General features: G+C 40.5%; 1 protein-coding gene across 1 annotated transcript; it reads right to left on the bottom strand.

Moving 5' to 3' along the window:
* Positions 1-1,925: 1,925 nt before the first annotated feature.
* HMGCS1 (3-hydroxy-3-methylglutaryl-CoA synthase 1) lies at positions 1,926-22,537 on the bottom strand. The gene is made up of 11 exons (XM_060009522.1): positions 22,416-22,537; positions 16,758-16,818; positions 12,524-12,981; positions 12,072-12,197; positions 11,382-11,546; positions 10,067-10,232; positions 9,089-9,259; positions 8,154-8,260; positions 7,179-7,304; positions 6,793-6,956; positions 1,926-5,821 (listed from the first exon to the last, which is right to left on the bottom strand). The coding sequence occupies exons 3-11, from the start codon at positions 12,969-12,971 to the stop codon at positions 5,732-5,734; spliced, it is 1,563 nt and encodes a 520-aa protein (XP_059865505.1). The 5' UTR covers positions 12,972-12,981; positions 16,758-16,818; positions 22,416-22,537; the 3' UTR covers positions 1,926-5,731.
* Positions 22,538-23,399: the final 862 nt, after the last annotated feature.

The following is a 23,399-nucleotide window of genomic DNA, read 5'->3' as shown; positions in this document are numbered from 1 at the left end:
CCTCCTGGGAACTTAGGTGTTTCTTCAGACTCACATAATGAATCCATTCTAACATTCACACCTCCTGGAATTTTCTGACCCTTTCCTTAATCCTGGCACAGCAGTTCCCCCATCTCCACCTCATTTGTATGTCAGACTCATGTCCAAACCTCAGTAGCTATCTCAGCAGTAATATTAGGACCAGCTTCAGGTGTCCTTCACTCCAAGTCACGGGTAAATGCTCCCATGATGATAAACTCTCCGTTATCCTGCCTTATAGCCTTTCCTCAACCTCCATCCCTGGCTCACTACCCTCAAGAGCCACTCACACACATTTCCCCCGGTTCCTGGCGGTAGCATATTAGGTTCTGCAATTACTTCAGTGTCTGAGTATTTCCTCCCTGACAGCAGTTGTAGTTCTCTGCTCAGGCTGTGCTGAGGCGTGACTGCTTCCTGGCTTGGAGAATAAGGGCGTTGGAAGCGCATCTTGAGGAGCTCAAGCATCCTCCTCCTCGGGCATCTGCCTCACCAGAGGCCTTGGCAGGCTCTTCAGGACAGGAAGTATGAGCTGCCCCTGCCAGCCCCACACTCGCGGAATCCTGGTGTTCAGCATTTGCAGGCTCCTCCACCCTGTTTATGCTGCCGTGTCCCACTCTCTTGCTGTTGAGGCCCTGACTTTAATAAAGGAGAATTGTCAAGACTGAATATTTTATCTCCTTTGCAGCTCAGCCAGCCTTACAATGAGATCCTGCGCCTGTTTTAGGTAGTTTTCTCTCTGCTGCAGGAGAGAAGCCTCTCCTTAACTGTCACTACAAAGGCCCTTGGGCTTTCCGTGTGCCTTGAGCTGATAGTTGGCTGACTTAAACCTGTCATGTTTTCCCCTCAGGCTTCCAAAACAGTTAACAAAAGCTAGCCAAATCCAGAGGCTTTATCTTTTTTTTTTTGCGGTATGCGGGCCTCTCACTGTTGTGGCCTCTCCTGTTGCGGAGCACAGGCTCTGGACGCGCAGGCTCAGCGGCCATGGCTCACGGGCCCAGCTGCTCCGCAGCATGTGGGATCTTCCTGGACTGGGGCACGAACCCGTGTCCCCTGCATCGGCAGGCGGACTCCCAACCACTGTGCCACCAGGGAAGCAGTGGTGCCACATGGTCCAGTATTTCTCCCGTTCAGGTGCCGCAGGTGCCGCATGGTCCAGTATCTCATCTCCCCAACCCCCCATACCTCTAGATGACAGCCTCGGTAGTAACTGTGCTGCTCCTGCAAGCCAGGGGTTGTCCGCACCCTCTTACCAACAGCACATTAGTGTTCTACTGATGTCTTAACAAATTACCACAAATGTAGTGCCTTAAAACAACACAAACTTATTATCTGACAGTTCTGGGAGACAGAAGTCCATCGTGGGTCTCAATGGGCCAAAATCAAGGTGTTATCAGGGCTGGGTTCCTCTCTGGAGACTCGGGGAGAACCCATTTCCTTGCTTGTACCTGCTTCTAGAGGTGGCCCAGATTCCTTGGCTCGTGGCCCCCTTCCTCCATCTTCAAAGCCAGCAATGGGCCATCTCTTTGCTCACCCTTGTATAGTGACATCTCCCTCTGACCACAGCTCAGAAAGGCTCTCGCTTTTAAGGGCTCCTGTGATTAGGTTGGACCTACCCAATCTCCCCATCTCAAGGTCCTCAAGCTTAATCACATCTGTTTTTGCCATGTAACATAACATATTCACAGGTCCCAGAGGTGGGAATCATTCTGCCTACTATCAACAGCAATGGGGTTTTTGCCGTGCCTGGTCAGTAAACCCGCTCCAACCACCTATCCTGAGGGTCTGCTTTATAGGGCTGTTCTGGGTACCAATCGTATTAGCCTGGATTCTCCAAAAGAACAGAGCCTGAGACAAGAGCTTGCACGTAAGTCATTTATTTAGGAAATGATCCCACGATGCAGGAGTGAAAAATAAGAGGCAAGCCCATATAAGGATGTGTTGCCAAACTGGCTGTAGGCAACTGGTAGTTGATTCAGCAGGATCTTCTGAGGCACCTTCTGGAATGCTTCTCAGAACTCTCTGCCCAGGGGAATGAAAGGAGGAAGCATTTATCTACCAGCAAGTAAGGGTCCACTACTGTTAAGGGTGGCCCCATGGGAACTTAACTTCTTTGCACTTCTGGGCCATATTATGAGTTCCGGATGACTTCTATGAGCACCCCGCAACACAGAGACCGAAATGGGAGGCGTGTAGCAGGAATCCGGAGGGAGGTACTATCATATTCTCTGAGATCCTGGTCAAAGACTGCATGGAAGCAATTGCCACAAATGTGGTTAGAGTAGTAGAAGGCAGGGCAAAGAAGGCCTCAAGTGGGCCCAAGGTTTCTGATGCATAGATCAAAGTCTCTAAGGCTGGAATAAACTTGGCATGTTTGAGGAACGGAGAAGGCAGCGTGGATGAAAACATAGTAGGCCTTGGTGGGTGTGGTACTGAGTTGAAGTAGGCAGGGGCCAGATCCCTCAGGACTTTGCAAGCTTGAATAAGGAATTTGATACATAGGGTGAGAAGTGCTTACTCCTAAGGTAGTCCAGGCAGCCTTTCGGGAGGAAGCAGATCTTGAGCTGAGACCCCAAAGATCAACAAGGTTTTGCTAAGATGGGTCGGAGGTGCTAGTTTAATAGCATGTAAAAAAACCTGGAGGCAAAGGGAAGCTTTTGCAAAATTAGATCAAAACTTCCATTATTTTTACTGTAGATGCCTGCACAGTGATGAAATAAGACCCAAAAAAAAGGTGAATTCCTTGTTTTTCACTTCTAAACATTTAAAATGAAAATGTATTTTTTATAATTATAAGCTAGAACCCCGATATATAAACTTCCTGAGGATTGGTATTCATAATCTTCATCTCCACAGTACCACGCTTGTAATAGTTGGAGGAGAAAAAAAAAAAAAAAAAATCACAGGTCAACTATTTCCCTCCACCACCAATTAGGAAAAAATAGGAACCTATGATTTAATTAAGAGCAGTTGCTAGAAATTTTAAAGAAAGTGTTCACTTTTATGTCAAGATTACATAGCTGTAAATTGTTTAAAGATCCTGTTACATTCCTTGCTCTCTTCACTTCCACTTTAGTGCGCCAGGACATTTCAAACAGCAGACAAGAGATAAAGTGTTTCAACTAAGCCACAGGAGGGTCAAAAGGAGCTGCTGCATCTGTCTGAGTTGTCAGCATTAATCTGAAACATACTCATCACTGTTCATGAAGTAAACAAAACCCAGAAGGTGAAAAAAAAAAAGTGCACAAATTCCAAAAAGGAGGAGGGGAAGGATAGAATTCTTAAGGCCATATTAATCAGGATCCTAGAATTTGTAGAATTAGAGAACATTGGCCTCATCTTCTAAATGACCCAGAGATATTGGAGATTGGCCCAGAAAATAAAAGAAATTATTACTAAATATTTAATCTAGACATGACAGCATTATAAAATAGCTGATCAGTACCAGAAAATAATCTGGTTTAATTCCCAATTCATACAGTCCTAAGAGTTCACAGGGATTGAGATTATCTAGTCCAATATTACTGCCAATGCAGAAATTCTCTTCGTAAAACCCCTGGGAGCACCAGCAACCTGAGACCCTCAGGCTGGAGGCTCTAGATGGCAGCTCTATACTGGCTGTAAAATGTGCTTTTAGTGTTTAATTGCCAACCCTTAATCTTACCTTGCTTTTAGGAAAACACAATAACTCTCTTCATAAATATTTATAGTGAAATTCACACATGCTTAGCACCCAATTTGGGAGTTAATTTCTTTGTCTGAAGTATAAGAATGATAAACCATCAGTATAAATTCCTCCATACTAGACAAATAGCTCCTTGAAGGCAAGACCATATATCTTGTAAATCTTTATTTCTGATGGAAGCAGAGTACCTTGCTTATATCAGGTCTGCACATTTTTTGAATAATGAATTAATGAGTTAGTGAATTAATGGACTGAAATGAAATGAATGACTGTATTTTAAAATAGCATATTAGCTGATTTCTTGCCTAAACTGTTAGTTCAGGAGGGAAAAAAGAATACTCAAATATCTGAAATATTTCTCTAAAACTTTATTCAAAGTTACTCACCTCACTGTTAATAAGGTGTACAGTTTATGCTCTGTGCCAGTATTAGTAGACCTGCCCATTGCCGGCAATGGACTTTGAGAAAACCCATTTCCTGACACCCCAAAAGTTAAATTACTCTTTTCAAAACATACCAAACTCCCAATACTTGCAGAAGTATTACATGCACCATTTTCCCACCAATCTTTAAATCTGAACTTAAGTTATTAATCTACATCCGTGGATGTTAAAATGAAGTCATTTTAACAAATTATGACTGTACAAATCAAAACACCGCTAGTTAATATTAGACAAAGAGTATTTTACAAACACTACATTACATATTACCTTGCAATCTGAAACTTACATTTTATATTTGTGTAAGTTTATTTTAGATAACTGAAACGTCACAGAATTCAATGGCAAATTTTAAAAAATTTAGTTCTGTACATTAGTTCCAACTATCTCTATTTTACAATCTATAAGGCTCATGTCATAGTTCAGCACCAAAAAGATCTACAAAACTGTCTAACCAGTCTTCTTATTTATTCCATACGATGGTTTTTGTTGGTTTTTTCTTTTTTTTTTTAAGGTGAAAGTCTGAAAAAATGCTTTATATATCCTACTTCCAGACCTTGAGAAGTGGGATACTTTTTGGCTGGTCATACTATGTAAAAACTTCGGTTGTACCTTTTAATTTTCATTGAACAGATACAAAAACCAAAAAGGATACTTACAACATGAGTTTCGGTTGTCAGTCTTTAAGTTGAATTTATAACACTGAAGCATCAGAAATAACCTAATAATAATGCCCTGCCCCTATCCTTCCTTTTTGTTTTAAATTTTTAAAAGGCAGACATAAAAATGTTTTATTTATTCTTCAAAATAAGGTGCAAAGAAGGATTGCAACCACCAACTTCCTCATACACAACTCCAATAACATCTCAATGTTGTTCCGCAAAATACACCTTGAACTGAGTCAGGAGCAGACCTAGAGTTACATCCATGTTTTCTATACCAGACGTCTGCTCAATGCCAGCATCTCTCTGTTCACAGAGGTCATTACAGTAACGCATCACTGCTGGCCTGGATTTAAAGCAACGGTTTTTAGAACTAGTGTAACTGTCCCAACTCTTCTCCTTCTTTAGGATTCATAAATTCTAGAAAAAGAGTATGTCTGTCTTGCCATTTTTAAACAGGGTTTGTGCACATCTCATTAAGACCACATTCCCTAAACCAGAAACTTTTTTCAAAAACCACAGGAACTTTCAGTAATCTTGTTTGTTCAAAGTATAAAATTCTTACGTGTTTAAAAAAATTAAAATTGGAGACTAGTACCGTTGCTTTCTTCGCCAGAAGTGCACAATTCATCACACTACATTTAAAAACTAAGCTTCATGCATACAAATGGCCAGAGGGGTATGAAGTTTTACAGAGCCCTTAACATCATTCGAGTACATTAAGCATTGGCTAAACCACAACAGGAAGCATGTTAGGAAACTGAGCAAAGAGACTTTCCCAAGAACACGATAATTTTCCAGGCTCCATGTCAGTCACATAAAAATTGAAGCAACATGTAATCCTTTAAAATTGTCCCCAGACAACCCATTCCCCCAACCGTTCCCATACATACCCCCCGCCCCGAAGTCCTCCACCTCACAGAAGTATCTTAATGCTCCCCGTTACTGATGACAGCTGCTTCAGGTTCTGCTGCTGTTGCAGGGAGTCTTGGCACTTTCTTAGCAGGGCTTGGAATATGCTAAAATCAAAAGAAAAAAGTTGTTGCCTCTTAGTGTTTTTTTTAAGGAAGAGTCAAGTTGCTAATTAAAGTTCTAGTAGGAAAACTGATAGAGGGCAACTTTGGAGAGGCTTATGCTCAATATATATTCTATATAACTTTTCACGGAGGGAGCTAAATATCTCTTCTTTACTTTATGGTGAATTTATTATACAATTATCCGTGTAGCAAGAGAGAGGAAGGACACGGAGATCCACCATACCCAGTATTTCACTTGTCACATCTTGTGTTTGCAACTCAAACACTTGTGGCTTGACTTGCTACCTCGAGGAGCAAGACTATGCATTTAGCAAATCTGTGATGAGTGGATAAGATTAATAACTTCAGAGTTTTCAAAGTCCTCAGTCTGAAGGCTGGCTCTGATCCTGGTTAAGTCATTTAACTTTTTTCAGCCTCATCTCTAAAATGGGCACAGTATCATTTAGGTCAAGGGGGTTCTTTTAAGGATTAAATTTAAAAATTAAATTAAATTAATTAGAAAATGAAAAAAGTGGCTAGCAGCACGTAATAGGAATTCAAATCATAGCTATTTCTGTTCCTTCTTGACAACTGGAGACAGATTAGACAGTAGGCTGAGAGAAGGGATGTGAGGGGCTCAACATCCTGCCCCTACTTCATCTCTCACCAAGACACACACCACAGGTGAGCCTTCTCTCTAGATCAGTTTTCCTTTAAATTCTGGTATTGTTAACAAAACCTCGTATTTAGTGTGCACTTAAAAATGCTAATAATTTAACTGCAAAGCACTTTATACAACTGGAAAATGGCATAGCTAGAATGCAATACCAGAGCCCTGGCTCTGAATCACACTGCTTTATTGACATTCCTTTAAGTTGCTAAATCTCAGTTAGATCCCCTAAGCCCTAAGATCTGGGGATAGAAATTTCTTACCCTGTCAAAGCCCAGAACCAAACACAATGAGCTTTCTTTACCTCAGTTGCTGTGCTTGAATGCACAAGCCCTACGCCTTCATCCAAAGTGTCATCATTTGGAGAGGGGCGCCGAGCGTAAGTTCTTCTGTGCTTCTCATCTACTCGAACTAGGTACCATGTTCCTTCAAAGAGTGAGTCTATTGAACTCTGGGGAATATAGCTGACTAAAGGAAAGGCGGAGAATGTGAAAAATTAGTTATGACATACAGCTCATCTGGTAATAAAACTAAAGATAAAATTTGCTATTTCCCCATAATTTTCACCAGCATCAGGTACGTACCGAATACCGCCTAGATATCTGGGCTAATCTGACACATCACATGTTGAATGCTATTAGAGCCCTCCAATAGGCTTCTGGGTATGTATCAACAATTTAATATTTTTACCCAAGTGATGAGTGTCCTCTCGGAGCTTCATGTTTTCAGCAAAGACATCTGGTGCCACGCAAGTTCTTGAGTCAAGCCTTGATTTAAGATCACACAAGCTTGCTATTATTTTATCAAGAGCAGACCCTAAAACAGCAAATAATTCCAACATTAAAAGACTAAAAATAGCATGCCACAAAGCCTGAACAAAATGTTGCCAAATGAAAAAAACAACTTTGCATTTCTTCAGAACTACTGGCTATTGTTTAGTTAAAAGATAAGCTGTTATTTATTTGGCACAGCTTCTGCTGACCTCTCACTAAATGTTTGTTCCGTATCAGCCAGTAGACAAGCTAGGAAATAGGTGGGATTTGAAACTATAAATAACTTGTCTACAGTCAACCTACAGTACAGTTTTAGAGTAATGCCAAGTCTTCCATCAGTTTTTCTCCATATTTTTGCTCCTCCCTGCTCAGGGAAGGCACAAAAGTGTCCTTAAATACAGCTAAGACCATACCCTTATAAACATTAGACAACTCAGTAAACCAACCAAGAAATGACCTGGTATTATTCACTCATATGATCAGACTCAGTCATTGGTGTGAAGACTCAAAAGCCACCTGCCTTAAATAGGTATGCTTCCCTTTCTCTACCTACGTCCCCTGGCTACATATCCTTTAAAAATGAGATAAAAGAGAAAATAAAGTTACTTGCCAAAGAAGGAAAAGTCACACTATGCCATTAGAAAAAAAAGTTTTAGCTGATTATACATTTTTTTCTGACTTGGAAGGAAGGAAAGATATTCTGACTCAGACATAATCCTGCCCTTTACCCAGTTAAGGCAGATTTTCGGAGAGTATGTTGAAAGAAGTAATGAAGATTAAAATGTCATAATGATCTATGGGACAGATTCAAGCACTCACTTGAGAAGCCTGCTAAGTCAACCTTACCACAGTAGGTTCTCAAAACATTCTTGTTGAAAGACTCAGCATTTACCTGGTGTGGCATCTTGTGTAACTTTGAGGGAGTACAGAGTGGCAGCTAAACCAGAACCATAAGAGAACACACCAATCCTCTTTCCTGCCAGCTGCTGAGGTGAGTACCTGTGTAGGAGGGAAAAAAAACATTAAAAAGCTCAATTGATCCAACTACAATGGGTGGAAAACCACGAGTTGGAATAAAATTCATCCTAGGCCTAGGGATCTAACCTAAAGCTTTACTATTACAGTAAGCAGACCGAAAACAAGAATTCTCATCTCTCTGGGAATGATGGGGTTTTTGAAAGTTATCATGTCCTAATGTAAGTTATTTGCCAGCTGGGGTTCAACTGTAGGTCAAGAATAATAAAACCAGGACTTCCCTGGTGGTGCAGTGATTAAGAATTCACCTGCCAATGCAGGGGACACGGGTTCAAGCCCTGGTCTGGGAAGATCCCACATGCTGCAGAGCAACTAAGCTCATGCGCCACAACTACTGAGACTGTGCTCTAGAGTCCGCGAGCCACAACTACTGAGCCCACGTGCCACAACTACTAAAGCCCGCTCTCTGCAATAAGAGAAGCCACCGCAATGAGAAGCCTGCCCACTGCAACAAAAAGTAGCCCCCACTCACCGCAACTAGAGAAAGCCTGCATGCAGGAACAAAGACCCAACACAGCCAAAAAATAATAAATAAATAAATTTATTTAAAAAAAAAAAAAGAATAATAAGGCCATGAGAACAATAGTCAGGAAAGCAAGTATGAAATTAAATACTCTGGAATAATTGTACCCTCATCCCATATGTCCTTCAAGTCAATAGACAATAGGCTAGAGAGCCTGGAAATAAAATACCATTCTGTGACCTGCCACCAACATGCCTGACACCAGATCTGGTCTTAGAAATCTAACATCTCCGAACGAGGGGAGTGAATCAGCGGAAATTTATACTTACTGTGCAAGAACGGAAGCAAGGGAGCCATACACTGAGGATGTGTACATATTTCCATTTTGATTTGACACAAGCAAAGATGCCTTTGTTTTCTGATTGAAGAGTTCTGAACTAGCCTTCATAAATGCCTTTTCCACATCTCTATCGAAGTAGGTATCTTCTAACTTAACATCCCTGAAAGATTTAGAAAAAAGAAAATCTTACGTTATTCAAAGACTGTATTTTTATTATATTACTTAGTGGACCTAACTATAAGTGTGTATGATTCTGATTTCCCATTTATTAAAAACCAAGTAGCAGTATGCTAATTGCTAGGTAAGATATAACAGTTGTACATATATGGTCCTTTTTCTGAAAGGTTTTTTAATCAAATTAAAACAACATAATTCTAATGGGTTAATAACCCACTAAAGCTGTCATCACCAAACAGAATATACTACTATTTCAAGTCCATAATAATGTCCATTTAGTTAGAAAAGTCACATTATAGGAGCCAAGTCTTAAAAAGTTGAATAGAATTTTATCAGAGGGAGAAGAGACACAGGAAAGGAGAAACAGAATGAGTCTAACAGGTATAGCATACTAGGAGGCCCTAGAAGTGGGGAAAACGTGGAAGGAGTATGAAAGCAGACGTCAGCAGTGGCTATGTGCAGGATGGATATGGGCACAGGGGCTCGGGAGAGGCAGGGAGAAGAGTTAAGAGGCTGCTGTATAAATACAGACACTTGTGGGGCTATATTATTATGGTGACAATGGCAACAGATCTAAAAAGAGGAAATCAGAAAATCTGAGTAGAAATGACTAAAGAATTCATGTAGGTAAGCGACCACCTCTCTGGGACTCAGCTTCTTCAGTGATTACATAAATAGGTTAGACAAGATGACTTCTTTTGACTAAAATTTTCATGTCTGTACAAATATTGGTTTCACAGATATAAAAAATACTCTCACATAGAAGGGAAAAAATCATAATTCCTCTTACCCAAAGGCTTCCAGGCCACTATAGATACTATTTTTATCTCTGTTCTGGTCATTAAGGAAGTCATTCAGCAACATCCGAGCTACAGATTTCTGAACCAGTTTACAATAGGGTGAGTGGAAGATCATGAAACCAAAATCATTCAAGGTGAAATCTCTATCATTTCCCTCTGAAAGAGAAATCCAAAGAAATTATGAAATTCATTTAAGCCACTAACTTTTGAAGTTTGATTTTAGAACAGGGCTGGGATGTTTTTATATCTTTAAGCAGCAACCAAAAATACACTGTATAATGAAATATCTCTATAGTTTAAAATGTTTATCAAAAAGACATCTAGAAATAGAACAATATACACTACTGTATTACTGGTTTTCAAACTGAACTATCACAACCCATTAGTGGGTTGTGTAATCAATTTAGTGGGTCAGGGCCAGTATATATTTTTTTAACCTTAATAATTAAGAGGTTTTTGTTTGTTTGTTTGTGCTTTGTTTTTAATGAAACAGACTAGAGTAGAAAATAGCAACTGTATAACCCGCAGCATGGGCAGGAAATTTCATGACACTTTAGTTTCCATTTAACTGCACATACAATGTAAAGGATACGTTTTACTGTGGGTCCTAGTAAAAAGTTAGAAAATCATTGCATTGTTAAATACTGGCAAACAGTATGATATTTTACATACTTCAAGAATGCTTCTTATGCAAAGTCACTATGTTACCTAATATCTGTTATTGAATATTATTTTTACCCCAAAGTTGGACTATGGAAAAAGCATACTTTATATGATATGGTGTGTTTTAATAGCATTAATTCGAATACTGTCCTTCTCAGTACCTCAAGAACTTTCTCAGGGTTAAAGATGGAGATTGATGATGACACGAAAAAAGCAAGTATGAATTCACAGCTCAAGTGCAAAAAGACTATGTGGGCAGGGGGATCACTTTGGTATAATTTATTTTCATTAGAGTTTTCTTCAGATCACAGTTGCAAACTAAAACCTTGTGAGAATACCTCTCTCAGAATATGTACAAAATTCAAGTTACTTTCTTTTACCCTGCTTTTGATTTTCTTACTGGGGGTAAGTCATCCTAAGTATTTTTATAGAAATACACTACATTTGGAAAGTTTACCTGTTCTCTTAAATTACACATTCCCAGAAACTATGGGAAAACTATGCTATTTGGTGGGTGAGAAAGAAATGGTTTAAGGAGACACTAATGAAGGATGCCCAAGAAGTAGTTTCTCACTAAAGACAGTCGGCACATTATACTGCCTTCAACAGAAAACAAAACCGAGGAAAATAGATAAAGCCCACCTTTCTGCCACTGGGCATAGATCTTCTTGCGGTAGACAGAATAGCAGCGGTCTAATGCACTGAGGTAGCACTGAATGGACAGTTTTCCATCTACTATAGGATATTCAGAAAGCATATCAGGCTTGTAAAAGTCATAGGCATGTTGCATATGTGTCCCACGAAGTCCTATTAGAACAAAAAAGAAAGAGGTCCATGTATCTCTGCTTTCTGATGTATGTTAGTAAGCATATTGCATCATCTGGGAACTTCCCTTTAATCTAGTCAACTCACTACTCACAGAAGAGAAGTCACAAGGTGAAACCAATATGTAATTCAAATGAAGCATAACAATATCCACGGACAGGCCTAAGACTCTTTGGATATACAACATTTTATGCAAGTTTCATATACCTAACCAGGAGATCATAACTGCTCTACTGAACTGAAAACAAATTATTGTATGACTATGGCTAAGTTATGTCTCCCAGTTATTACTTAAACCCAACTTAAACCCATTTTACTCCTCTGTAAAGTGGGGATGACATCACTTACCTCATACAATTGCTATGAAGACTAAATATGATAATACACATAAAGCACTTAGCAGGTAGTGCCTGCATTTAATGATCACCAAGTACTAGCTTCTATTTTTATTTTCAAATTTCTCAGCATATTGTACAAATTTAAAAAAATGCTTTCCCAGACACTCACCTCGTTCAAAAATTAAAGGAGCATTAGGCCCAATTAGCATAGCAACGGCTCCAACTCCACCTGTAGGTCGAGCATTTCCTGTGGCGTATACAGCAATATCCCCTGCAACTACCATGGCATACCGTCCTGAAAAATATTTTGTATTATATACAAGAATGTGATCAACACTCTAAATATCATACATATAAACTGAATCTGTTATATTTTCCCAGAATATCCTTTCCCCATCTTTGGTAAAGAAAAAAAAAAATTCTGACTAAATTTTGATAGATAATTTTGTCCTACATGATAAAGATAACCAATTCATAATTCAGATAAGCTGAAAGTCATAGCTATCTTTCTGAACATGTTCAAACAAGCATAACTGGTAAGTGTGCATACGGCATTAATTAAAGGTCATTTGGGCGTTTTCACCTTCAAGGAGAGTTTCTTTGGAATAATATGTAACATACCATCCCAAGAGCTGGACTCAATCCAGTTAACAGCATTGAAGACAGCAGCTGTGCCTCCATAGCACGCATTAGTTGTGTCTATTCCTTCTATATCCGTATTCCCAGACTCTTCAAAGAGCTGCATCAAATTCGTCTTCACTGACTTTGATTTGTCGATGATTGTCTCTGTTCCAACTTCTAGCCGCCCAATGCAATCATAAGAAAGGCTATTTCTCTCCATAAGATTCTGGACCACAGTCATGCAAAGAGAGTTGATATCTTCTCTATCTGTGCAGAAGCCCATCTTGGCCTGGCCCAGGCCAATAGTATACTTTCCAGCATCTACACCATCATATTTTTCCAACTCTGCTTGATCAACATATTGAGAAGGAAAATAGATCTCAAGGGCAACAATCCCCACATCTTTTGGCCAGCAGGCTTCTGTGTTCAAAGGAAGTGACCCAGGCATGGTGAAAGAACTTTAGAAAGAAAAACAGAAAAAACATTGTTGTAGATTATAGGTTGCAGACTGTCAAGTTCAAACTTAAGAAATCAACATTGAGACTTTCATTATCACCTAAAATATTAATTTCTAAGTTTAGTTTACTTAGGGGGTCAATTTTAATATGTGAAAGTAGTAATTATAGTATGACTGGAGTTATTATTAACTCCATTATTATTTAAAATTATCATCTTTTAGGGACTTCCCTGGTGGTCCAGTGGTTAAGACTCCACGCTTCCACTGCAGGGGGCACAGGTTCAATTCCTGGTCGGGGAACTAAGATCCTGCATGCCCCAGGGCAAGGCCAAACAAAACAAAAAAATTATCATCTTTTAGAAAGGCTTGCACTTTATTCAGAGCTGGATATATTTTGATTTAAAATATGATTATTAGAGGTAAAGAAAACTCAAATAAGATTCTTCTATGTTGTAAAGAACTGTAAGATAAAATACAATGACAATTTAGTAATAAGGCCCACAAATCAGAAGTCAAGTATCTGATCTATTCCTGGCCCCTCAAAAAGTTTAAAAAAAGTCATTCATTCATTTATCATAGGTATATTGATTATTCATAGCTATTGACTTTATGGGACTTTAAAACTGTTAGAACAAACAATATTGCAGTCTTTATTGATCTAAACAATACCAGTAAGTAGAAAAGCCACACTGTCAAGTCTACCATAGCAATCTACTCAAGGCCCCTGCTATTATAATCCCAGCTTTCCAAAGAAGCCTCCACCCAGAACCCAAATGATTAAAATTTAAAGCAAAGACAAGTTTCTGGACCCATAACAGTCAAAAGTCAATATTCTATACTTTCTACAGCTGGTGTATAGGCAATAAATGATCATAAAATCACAAGGTTATCACTTAGCTTCTAAATCAGGCAAAAAAAAACCCAAACAGATTCAAATTTGAAAACTGATAATCCACACATTATTTGTGTGGCATCTTAGATAACACCTCTTAAAACAACCCCTTCTGTTTGAAAAAGGGCCTTAAAAAGTTGGACTGTTGCCACACTGTAAACTAGTGTCTAGATTTATTTACCAACAGTAAAAAGTTGGTAGCCACTAGTTGCTAGCCTCAACACTCAAGAGTGTTGCTATGGCCTACGGGTAAGTCACATAACCTATCAGAGCCTCAATTTCTTTAGAGGTTGTATCAATCAGAAAAAGAGAAATTATTCTAGATATTTCTAACAGAGGAGGATTTAATACAGGGAAATGGTTACCAACTTGTTGGCTGGGCTAGAGGAGCAAAGGGGAGGAAGGTGGTTACTATTCAGACCCCATGAGCTCACATTCCTACTGAGGCTGCCAGAGCTCCTGGTCCCAGCACCTCTGCTGCTGAGGTAGAGCCAAAGCCCCACACTCTTGCTGCTGCTGCCACTGACAAAAGGCAAATCCTGTATCTATGTCATTTGTCCTCTGCCACTCTGCCAACTCAGGTGTAGCATTAGGGATAATGAAATTACAGACTATTGCCATAGTGCGTTGCTAATTATTGAAATCTTGAGAAAATATCTAAAGCAGAGAAGCTGTCCTTAAATCATGAGATCTACCCTTAGCCCATAGGTTATCAAGGTATGAGTATATTAAAACCTGAAAAATAAGCACCTGGAAATATAATCACAAGATCTAAGTCAAAGGTCTTAAGAAAATCTTCCTTCTAAATACAAGAATTTTTCATGAAAATTTTGTCTCAATTATTCACACATATCCTGGGTTGCAATTGTGGACTCCTTCCTGAGGGTCATAGTCAGAAAAGTTTGAGAGTCACCATTTTACACAGTCACTGGTGCTCTGTGGAGAATGGATCTGAGTTAGGAAGTTGATACAGAAGCCCAATGAGATGTAGGTCATTAACTAGATCAATTACTACATGAAGAGTAAAGGAACAGCTTCAAAAAAATATGGAAGCAGAAAACTGGCAGAAATTGTGACTGACTAGATAGTAGGAAAAGGATGAAGTACTGAGGATGACTTCAGATTTCTAGCCTCCACTGTTTTATTTCTTGACAGAATCACTCACTGTCAGATACACAAGTGAACAGAGAAGCACCTCTCCAGTTTGTCCTATCTTTCCCCTGTTCCATGCAAACCCATCAATTTTATGATAATCTAAACTCTGCTACACTGAAGTTGAAATGAAGACATAAAGGGACTATCTAATATGTCATAAGGCAGATTCTAAGTTTATAGTAAATAGGTTAAAGTCCTCTGCATAGTCCACAGAAAAAAACTCAACTAGTGTTAAAAACAAAAACACAGTCCACATACTTATAGAAGAACCCCTCCTATATGCTACCCTTTAAGTCACCAAAGCAGAGGCAGTAGGATTAACTACCTTCCCAGCCTTTCCCACAAGGTTAACCTTTACATTCTTTTCAACTCTTCAAACCGCTCTAAACATGCTGAGGACAGTATAATTTTCCCTGCCTGGCCCAACAGCTTGCAGTGCTGTTGGAAATAAAATGGACAAATATGTATATAATCTTCTGAAGATATAAACCAGTTTATGAAAAGCCAGAAAGAAGGCTTTAATTCCAGAATTACTCCGTATTTACCATAATCTAACTAGCTCTGATCAGTCACTGCTATATGGTACTTACTAAGTAAGGTGTAACTCTATTTTTAAGCCTCCTAGAGTTAAATAAGTGACTTGTTTCATTTGAGGGGAAAAAAAGGTAGCTAAACTAAAATAGCCCATACCCATCAGAGCGACTCATGAAAGCGAATCATGCCTCTGATCTTGATGTGGAAAAAATTTTTACATTGTCTGAACTCAGTCAATATTGCTCGTTCTCTGAGGATTTTTGACAGCCAAGGTGTTTTCATTACATTCCTGGTAAAACACCATCTAATTTGAAATATTTACCTTTTGGTTGAAATTGAGGGAGAGTGAGAAAAGTAGAAAAAAAGAGAGAAATTAATACAGGGAGTAACTGCCTTCATGGCATTTTGAACAACAAAAAGATTGATATAGTTTAGGGTCTATAATCTTTACTTTTAACTATCGTGTTGTGTGCTCTTATGTTGTGCTCTCAAATGCTCTCTGAAGTAGGCCAGAAAAATTAGAAAAGGAGAAAAAAAAGGCCAGCTAAAGACCTGGTATGTTCACATTATAGCATTAACTTTAGTCAAAGAATGGGATATTCTGGTTAATTCACTATTCTAAATATCACAAAAATTTTCTAAATAGAATACAGTTTAAACATCTGACAGTTTAAAAAATTACCTGCATGTATTCTTAATCTTTTGGAAAAAGCAGGCTCATAAGAGGAGCTCCATGGTAATACAAGAAAGCAATAGCTTCAAATATTTAGATTATTGGTTCAAACACATTTGTAACCACTGTCCAATCTTACATAAACATTCAATCTACAGCCCTGATGGATATCTTTCGAGGCTGTAATTCAGAAAGCACTATTGGCACACATGCTTACCTGTGATTGTTTCTGACTAAGCAGTTTATACGGTTACATTTTATTATCTAGATTTTTTTCTCTTATGAGTGAACGCTTATTTTTAAGATTAGTTTCTAGATTTTAAACATTAGTCTCACAAACACAAAATCAGTCTCCTGAAGCATTATGGCATTAACTAATGGTTAAAGACAAGGTGTAATCCTAGCATGGGTTTTAAGAATGTGTGGTGTACACAAATGGTTATTTGTCTCAGGATAAAAATTAAATTTCCCCCTTCCATTAGAAAGGAGCACTTTCCGTTAGCAGCATGACAGGATGCCATACCTGTGCGAGGGATAAAGAACGGCAGTCTCCAGGTCTGTCACTCTGTTTCCTCCTTCAGGCACTAGGAATTTCAAATAAGAACCTCTTTTAAAGTCATAAATCACCACACAAATTCAAATAATGACTCCAATTCAAAGTGAGTTCAAAGAAACATTTCCTTGTCCAATTACATTATGTAGAACAGAGTTTGACTTTGCTTAGAAAAAATGGTACTTAAGGCTTATAAAACATTTTTCTCCTTATCTTATTAGCTCTTACAGTGGTAGGTTCGATCCTGGTAATGAACTGACGTGAGTAGTTCTATCACTGATTCAGGCTTTAAACCAAATATGATGCTGGGAGAGTTGTAGTCTTCTTTACTAAATTAGGGTTTTCAAGAATTGGGGGAAAGGAATATAAATGAGTTGTACTAGGCTAATAAATTTCTGGAGTAAAGAGGCTTACATGTTCAAGAGCTTGCTCTGCACTTGGGAGTTTGTGACTTGAACAATTTGTGCCTCTCTGAGCTTCAATTTCCTCATCTGTAAAATGGAGCTAATACCTGCCCTCCCAGTTCATTGTGAAGGATGGTTGAGAAGATAAAATATGTGAATAATATAAAGCATTTACTATTATCCTAGCTCTCAGTATTTTTCAAACAAAATATGTATCTTTCTAGCAAGACCTAATTATCTTCATTTATTTAATCTTACGCTCCTCGTTTTCAACATGGTCACTTTCACCTGCCCCAACCTTTTAGAAAGTGATTTTCCCCTTAGTGCTTGGTTAAAAAGGTAGTTATTTGATATCAAGACCAAGGAGCATTAAGCTTTATCATCATTTAAATTATGTGGAAACAAAATGATGTGGAAACAAAATGCTTTGGAGCATTTTCCTCAGTCCACCTGTTTTGAAGGGTTGTTACTTGAGACAACAGGTCCTGTTTAACGCAAACAATTAATTACCTTTGCTCTCTATTTAATTGTTGGTGAATATAGCATCCGCCCTTGCCTGATTAACTGGAGACTACCCTCAGCTGCTGTTTAGTAACGCTTTACTTCTTTTACACGATTAGATCATTTAAGAGCTTAGAGACTTAGTTCCTTTCCCTTCATTAAGTTCACCACCCCCATCCCATAAATCGATACTGAGGTTTGTGGGAAAAGACTTCTATATTCCAAAAAACCTCCGATTCCAGGATGATATATACATTTTGAGAAAATAACTTTTTGTTCCTTATTCTCTCAAATTATCCCTTTGTAATCTGCAAATTAAGCATTCCATGGGGACTAGTTCTCACTGGTGGAGGGGGGGCGGGGACATGATTCCTTCTTAAGTGTTGAGACTATTTAAATAACTTAATAATATTTCTTCTTGAAACCACATTTGCATATGCATTTGACACTATTTTCATCAAGGACATTTCTCTTGAACTGACAATATTCCCTCTTTCAATTTTGATTATTTAAACTGGGGAGGGAGGTTAGGTGGGAAGGCAGAGAGAGCAGGAGGGAGAAGGGAGAAAGAGAACTCCAGCGCACAAAAGAAAGCAAAGAAAGACAGAAGAAGAAAGAAGATTCACAGAGGACTGCCATGTTACTTAAGCTCTCAGGAGAAAGAGAGGCCTGGAGTCCAGGAAAGGAAATGGAGCAATCAATGCCACTTTGGGGAAGAGTCAATCAGAAAGGGATTAGGCTTTCCACTCTCTTCTGCAATTGCTAGGAGCGTTCTCTATCCTGACTAAAACAGCAGTGCTGAAGTCTCAAGCAGGTCATCAGCTTATTTCTAACAGAAGGTCTTTTCAGAGCAAGTGATAGAGGGAAGCAGCGTGGCTCAGACAGCAGTTTATGAATCACAAGCGGCCGGGCAGGTTATCACAAAGCATGTTTGGAGGAGACTCCTGAGCTGAAATATAGGCGTTTCGAGTTTGGCAAAGATTAAAACTGAAGAATGATAAGACGGCCTAGGGCCAATCAACTTTCTCCTGGGGTTTATTCAGTGTTCTGAATTCCTCCTTCTGGCTCCCTCGTTACCCTTGATTCAAACAAATGGTCGGAGAAGTTCACCCAGTACACATTTTGGTACACGATAAACCACAAGCAGTTACCTGCTGATCTTTTTCACTATTACAGGAGAGAAATCCAGGAATCCTTTTTAACTGAGAATGACCCTTTCCTCCTTAGGAGCAAGCAAGCAAAACTACTGTTAGGAAAGCCTTGCCCACACCTGTACAACTCTGGTCCAGTTCCCTAAGTAAAAATCACAGACACCCTGCCTCCCCCCAGAGGGACTGGTCTGCTTATCAGAGATTCTACTCATATTTCAAGGTCCTGTTTTAAGCTCCCTCTTCCAGGAAGGTTTCCTAGAGCTTTCTAATCAGGGCCCTGCACTCCTACAGCAGGTATGTCATTCACACCTACACTGAAGCCTTCATATTCTACTCTCAATGGAAAACTAGTTATTGGCAGTCTTCTTAAGAATACTGGATACTTAGACTCCTATTGGGAGAAGGGCTATATTTTGATTCTTTTGAAATCCCTTTTAGACCTTGGAGTAAAGAGCACACAGAATTGCTATTTTTTTTTCTTTTCCCATATCTCTTCCCGCTTGCGTCTCCCTCCCTCCCACCCTCCCTATCCCACCCCTCCAGGCAGTCACAAAGCACCGAGCTGATCTCCCTGTGCTATGCGGCTGCTTCCCACTAGCTATCTACCTTATGTTTGGTAGTGTATATATGTCCATGCCTCTCTCTCACTTTGTCACAGCTTACCCTTCCCCCTCCCCATATCCTCAAGTCCATTCTCTAGTAGGTCTGTGTCTTTATTCCTGTTTTACCCCTAGGTTCTTCATGACATTTTTTTTTCCTTCAATTCCATATATGTGTGTTAGCATACGGTATTTGTCTCTTTCTGACTTACTTCACTCTGTATGACAGACTCTAGGTCTATCCACCTCATTACAAATAGCTCAATGTCATTTCTTTTTATGGCTGAGTAATATTCCATTGTATATATGTGCCACATCTTCTTTATCCATTTGTCTGTGGACACTTAGGTTGCTTCCATCTCCTGGCTATTGTAAATAGAGCTTCAATGAACATTGTGGTACATGACTCTTTTTGAATTTTGGTTTTCTCAGGGTATATGCCCACTAGTGGGATTGCTGGGTCATATGGTAGTTCTATTTGTAGTTTTTTAAGGAACCTCCATACTGTTCTCCACAGTGGCTGTATCAATCTACATTTCCACCAACAGTAGAATTGCTATTTTTTGAGGGGCTGAATTTGGAGTTATAATTAGAGGAAAAATCTTTTAGATTCAAGTACGCAATAGCAGCAGGCCTCATTACTGAGCTCTTCTCACTATCACTTTCAACATGAGCTGCAGCACCAAACAGTGTCCAGAAGTTTAAGAAAATTGGCGTTCTACTGCTGCTGTTCAAAGCAAATGGTAGGTTTCAATTATTCCTTGAAAAATGTAAGGAGTTCAAATGGAATCAGAAGAGAACATTTGTTGGTCTTATAATCATTCCCAAATGCACACACACCCAACCACGAACCCTGCAAAGATGAAGCCTGTGAGCTTTGGAAGATGAGCTTCTCCTCTACTGCTCTCACTACATTCAGTTAACAGCAAGTGGACATCACCACAAGCTAAGCTTTTAGGGTTGACTAAATTATTAGGAATTGAGTCCTACCACCCTCCCATTAGATTGGGTAACATGTTTTTAATCTAACATTTTTTTACCTATATGTCTTGAGAAACAAAAATATCACACCCTTCTATGATATTTGGTTTCTTTTAATAACCCAGCATAAAATTATGACTCTATATTCCTTTCCAAATGAAACTAAATGGAGATTCTGATATATAGCCCATCAAGCTCCTCCATCCACAACCCCAGTGCATCTCCCTGCATTCAGTTCCACTGACTTACCACTGTTTTAAATAATGCTAGGGTACCCACGAAACACACATTACACCAATATCAGGGTTTTGCATTTCCTGTGAGAAAAGCTATCTAAAATCTCAATCAAAAAAAATCTCAAAATCAATCCCACAGTTACGAGAAACAAGATGTAAAAGCATCCTGGAGGAATATTTAAGAAAAAAAAAATGAAAAACAAGGCCCAGGATTAGTCTAACAGATGACGTGGCCTTCTATGGCCCTAAACATAATACCATTTAGCTCTCCCCGTCGGAAACACCTTCTGAGAACTAGGGTTACTGACTAAACTAGAATTGAACTGAACTCGAACTGATTTGCGGGCAAACTTACAAACTTAGGAGAGAGACCTACAAAGTTTAGACACACAGAAAAGAAAGTCTTTCTCCTTTCCCATAAGATATGCTATCCCTGCCCTCCGTATCCACAGAAAAATAACTGAAATTTTAAACATAAAGAACACAAACTGCTTAGATGTCTCAAGCTGCAAAGAACCATTTGGCAAAGATACAGGTTAAGGACTTTCAATTAGTCTTCTAACAAATCTGTGCAATAAAAGTCCAAACTCCACCTCAGAAGGAAAAATCTGCTAACTATATAGGCACTTCCATTTGTCTCAATCTTGTCATTTACCTTGCCATTGTTTTTCATGATTCATCCCTGAAACAGAGCAAATGTTACTCAGCAGCAGCCAGAACACATCATCCACTGCAGCAGTTTGGCAAGAGCATCAGCAGGAGGGCAGAGTTGCAGCAGAGGTGAGCAAAGAAGCCTGTGATGCGCTAAACCAAGGCCACGGGGCGAGCATGACCAGCCGGGCCAGCCTCACTTTACCTGTTGTCCAAATCTCTCTCTCCTCCAGGCTGGGTCAGAGTAATTCTTTCTCTACCACTGGTCAGGGCAGGACACACGTTTTTCAAAGACTCCATATACCAAGCTTTGAAATGTCCTTGGTTCAACCCAAACCTATTGTGGGTGAAGACCCTGTGCTTGCCTGCCCATTACATCATCATAGCAAGTCTGGTTGGTCCTGAGGCTACTGGCAGGAGGGAGATACGGAATTTCAAAACACCGAGGAAACCTATATATATATCTTAATGGGCATTAAAAATATGGAGGCGGGAAGGTGGGAAGCAGGAATCTGTGATACCTGAAGCAAGCACAGACGGAAGCAGTCAAGAATTCAAAGTACTCAACCAGGTTAGACCACGGTTGTGATGCTTTCTCGCACCTGAGCTAGGGACGAAGAGTAATGCTGCCCACTTCCCTTTCTCCCAGCAACTCTCTATCTGTGGCAGGACACACCCCCTGCCAACCTACAAGCCTCCATCTAAGCGTGATCTTCCCCATCCTTCGGCGTCCACCCCTAAGCCAAGGCTCCGGGAACACCCTGACAGTCCAACTCCTTTCTCGTCCCCCTCATGTGGGCCCCCCCATCCCCTCAAGGCGGTCACAGCCACTCCCCTGGCACCTCCAGCTCCTATGTCATCAGAAGCCTAGCCCTCAATGCCCTCTCTCCTTCTCCCCTCTGCGACTCGCCTGCCCACATCAGTGGCCCCGGCCCCTCCTAGGACCCACCGCGGTCGGCCCCAGGTCCCTGACAGGGGACGCCCTGCACGGCCCCCGCTCACGGTGCCCCATCTTCCCGGGCTAGGTCCACGCCTCAGCCCAGACCCTGGCGGAACCGGAGCTCCCTCAGGCCTAGTCAAGGACACGGATCCGCTGGGCCCTCACCCTGCTCGCAGGGCCTCAGCAGCCCAGGTTTCTTCCTCCACTCGGGACACTCACCGAAATGTGAGCGGGCAGTGGCCGTGGAAAAGGAACGACCAACGAAGATGCAATCCGCGGCGCCTCCCCTCCCCACCAGCTTTATAGCCGCCGACCCACCAGACTCCGGCACGGCCCGGAGTCGGTGGGAGGCGGGACCATGGACCTAGCAGCCAATCGTGACCGGCAGAGTAGGCCGGTAGCGCCCGCCTCCCTGTCCGGTTTCAACCAATCCGAAGGAAACTAGAGGCGGGCACTCGCTGGGGTGTTCCCTCGTGGCTGGAAGGGCGGGGGAAGGGGCGGGGTCAAAACCGGAGGGCCGAGGAAATGGGGTGAGAGAGTGACGTGTGGTGGCCCGAGAGCCGGCCTACCAATGACAGAGCAGCGAGAGACGGCGAGAGCCAACGGGAGCGGAGTGAGAGGTTCTCCGGCCAATTGGAACCCAGTGAGAGGAGATGTGAGCCAATGAGGCCTCCACGTCCCACCACTGGGGAGAGATGGTCAAGTGTGGAAGGCAAGTTGGTCCCTGCTGGAGAGTCTGTCAGGTTGCCTAGCAACCAGAGCTAGGCTTCACCTGTAAAATTTCTGAAATACTTGATTTGAATTCAATCTTAACGTTTTCTAGTTTCCCAGAGCATCCAAGTGTGCCTGCATGACAAATTGGAGCAGAATACGTCACCAAGAATTTGTAATTTTGTAAATATTGTAAATATCAGATTTGCAGATACTCAATATTGTCACCTCTATACAAACTAACTAAACCTAAAACAGGATGGTTTGGGATTAGACACCAATGAGGAGGGTAAAGGGCCTTGCCTAAGCAGGGAGTTGGTCCTGATTCTAGGATTTTTACTAGCCCATATATTCTGAAGGAAGGGGCTCCACATGGCCCATTCCCCACTGTATTTTCTGAGTTTAATATGCGGTAGTTGTCTAATTAAAGGTTGTTGA

This window comes from Delphinus delphis, chromosome 3 (genome assembly GCF_949987515.2).
Source record: "Delphinus delphis chromosome 3, mDelDel1.2, whole genome shotgun sequence".
Taxonomy (NCBI): domain Eukaryota; kingdom Metazoa; phylum Chordata; class Mammalia; order Artiodactyla; family Delphinidae; genus Delphinus; species Delphinus delphis.
Note: the sequence above shows the minus strand (reverse complement) of the source record. Positions and strands in the feature narration are given on the sequence as shown.

Bases quoted from the DNA above. Each gene is read 5' to 3' on its own strand.
- HMGCS1 (XM_060009522.1), bottom strand. From the start codon at position 12,971: ATGCCTGGGTCACTTCCTTTGAACACAGAAGCCTGCTGGCCAAAAGAT. The intron at 9,260-10,066 runs GTAAGAGGAATT...TAAATCTTTCAG, and splicing joins AGTGGCCTGGAAGCCTTTGG to GGATGTTAAGTTAGAAGATA. The intron at 8,261-9,088 runs GTAAGTATAAAT...CCTCCTACACAG, and splicing joins CTTGCTTCCGTTCTTGCACA to GTACTCACCTCAGCAGCTGG.